Genomic DNA, 2,500 nt, shown 5'->3' on the forward strand with positions numbered 1-2,500 from the left:
ATGACAACACGGAGGTGACCCACGACCCCCTGCCCCCCTGGACGATGAGGAAGAGGAGGAGGAGGAGGAGGAGGAGGAGATGGAGGAGGACGACGAAATTGAAAGAGGTAAGATTGAATTTGGTTTGTTTTGATTTAGTTTTTCGTTTTCTATTCTTCTTTTTTCTTTTTCCTAAGTTGATTTGTTTATTTATTTTATGTATTTTCTTTTTTTTGTATTATTTATTGTTTTTTTCTTTCTTTCTTCTCAGAGTTTTTTTTGTGTGTTTTTTCATTGTTTAATTTCTTTACATTTCTTTTATTTTCTATTTTTTTTTCAAAGTCGATGTTTTGATGTCTGTTATTGTTTTTTTTTGTTCAGTATTCTTTTAATTTTGCTTACTTATTTGTCGATTTGTTTATTCTTTCTTCTCTTTCTCTTTCTTATCTGCTATTCTTTCTTTCCTCTTCGTTTCTTAATTTCAATATTGTTTGTTTTCTCTTTGTTTGTTTGTTTATCTATCATTTCACTTCTATTTATTTTCTGTTTCACTTTTTGATCTTTCTTTTTTATTTAATTTCATTTCTGTCTCTCCTTCGTGCCTTTTTCTTCCTCTTCCTCTTCACTCTTTTTGTTATCATTATCGTTTTTTCCCTCCTCCTCCTCCTCTTCATCTCTTGTCTTTCTTCTCCTCCTTCTTCTCATTATCAACTTATTTTTCTTCCACCCTCGTCTTGTTATCTTTTAATTTTTCACTCTTACTCCTCTTCTTTGTCCTCCTCCTCCTCCTCCTCCTCCTGTTCGTCTTCATGATAATATATGACTTGAGCACATTATTAATACTGGAGGAGGAGGAGGAGGAGGAGGAGGAGGAGGAGGAGGAGGAGGAGGAGGAGGAGGAGGAGGAGGAGGAGGAGGAGGAGGACCTTTCAATAATGATCAAAATCTAACTTGTCCTCTTTATGAAATTATAGAAAACCTATAGTCATTTACAAAGCAAATTACCTCCTCCTCTTCTTCTTCTTCCTCCTCCTTCTCCTTAATATTTCCCTTTCCCTTTTTCCTCCCCTCAACTGCCTCTCGTTACCTCCCTTCCTCTCTATTTCCTCCTCCTCCTCCTCCTCCTCCTCCTCCTCCTCCTCCTCCTCCTCCTCCTCCTCCTCCTTAACTTCTTTCGCTCTTGTCCCTTTCCTCTCCATTTCCTTCTTCTCCTCCTTCCCTTAGTCTCAATTTATTCCTCCTCTTTACTTTCCCTTTATCTCCTCTTCTTCCTCTTACTACACACATATTAACTTTCTTTTTTTCTTTGCTTATTATCATTTCACTCCTGTCCTCTTCTTTCCTCTCTCCTTCTCTTCTTTCTCTTTTCTTATCTTCTTTCCCTTCTATTCTTTCCTCTGATCTTTAACTCATACTTCTCCTCTCCTTCTCCTACTGGTCTTCGTTTCCCCTCTTCCTCCTTCTCTTCTTCTGCCTCTTTTTCTCTTCCTCCTCTCCTCTTACTCTTGTCCTCTTCCCCTCCCACTCCTTTTAACCTCATACTCCTCCTCTTTCTCCTCTTTTTCTTCTTCTCCTACTCATCCTCTCTCCTTCTACTACTCATATTTTCTTCTATTACCCCACCTCCTTTTCCTTTCTTTTCTTTTATCCCCTCTTCTCTTCCTCCTCCTCCTCCTTACTACTCTATCTCTTTTAGTTAGGAGTAAGTAACTAAATCCCTAAAACAACATTGTACAGTCCAAAATGTTTATTACTTTTTGGGTTCTCCTTTTGCAATCCACCACAACCACCACCACCACCACCTCCTCCTCTTCTTCCTCTTCTTCCTTCCTTGCCACCAATCATCAGTCGGGGAAGGAAAGGACAGGCGTTTACCTCACAAGACTTAGGTGTTCCCGTTACCAACTTGACCGTGAGAGTTTAATGCACTGTTACCTTGACTTACGGAAACGAGAGCGAGAGCGAGAGAGAGAGAGAGAGAGAGAGAGAGAGAGAGAGAGAGAGAGAGAGAGAGAGAGAGAGAGAGGTGATGAGGGCATTTTAAGGTAGTAGTAATAGTAAAGTAAAACGGTAATGAGATGGAAAAATGAGAAATAAACTGGGAATAGATGAGAATGACGAGGAAGAGGAGGAGGAGGAGGAGGAGGAGGCAATAAAAAACCAAGTTCCTCTTTTCCTACGAGCTAATTTCATCCTCTTCCTTTGTCTGCCTTCAGGAGGATCTTCACCTACCGCTGCTGCTGGAGGGAAAGGAGGAGGAGGAGGGAAGTGGCGGAGGAGGAGGAGGAAGAGGAGGAGCTTCCGGAATAGAGGAGAGGAGAAGGAAGCGTGAGAGAAGAAGAACGCTGGCGCTCACACGACTTCGCTCCGTTTCCTGTGAGACTCTGACGCTGCTCGACACAAGGTAAACAAAGAACGGCTGATGTAAACAAAGAGCTGGTGATGTAAACAAAGAACAGCTGATGTAAACAAAGAACAGCTGATTTAAGTGAACAAACAACAGCTGATGTAAACAAAGAAC

At 41.0% G+C, this 2,500-nt stretch overlaps 2 protein-coding genes across 3 annotated transcripts in view; one reads left to right on the plus strand and one right to left on the minus strand.

Moving 5' to 3' along the window:
* LOC135091050 (calcium uniporter protein, mitochondrial-like) overlaps positions 1-2,500 on the minus strand; it is a 165,735-nt gene that overhangs the window by 44,614 nt on the left and 118,621 nt on the right. The window lies entirely within an intron of this gene.
* Positions 1-2,500, plus strand: part of LOC135091047 (uncharacterized) — a 31,170-nt gene that overhangs the window by 16,131 nt on the left and 12,539 nt on the right. For both annotated transcript variants that reach the window (XM_063988379.1, XM_063988378.1), the window contains exons 2-3: positions 1-107; positions 2,196-2,383. The exon at positions 1-107 is cut by the window's left edge and continues 63 nt beyond it. In XM_063988379.1, the coding sequence (XP_063844449.1) occupies positions 45-107; positions 2,196-2,383 (251 nt within the window). In that variant the 5' untranslated portion in view covers positions 1-44. The remainder of the gene's footprint in view (positions 108-2,195; positions 2,384-2,500) is intronic.

The sequence above is a fragment of the Scylla paramamosain genome, chromosome 36 (assembly GCF_035594125.1).
Source record: "Scylla paramamosain isolate STU-SP2022 chromosome 36, ASM3559412v1, whole genome shotgun sequence".
Classification (NCBI taxonomy): Eukaryota; Metazoa; Arthropoda; class Malacostraca; order Decapoda; family Portunidae; genus Scylla; species Scylla paramamosain.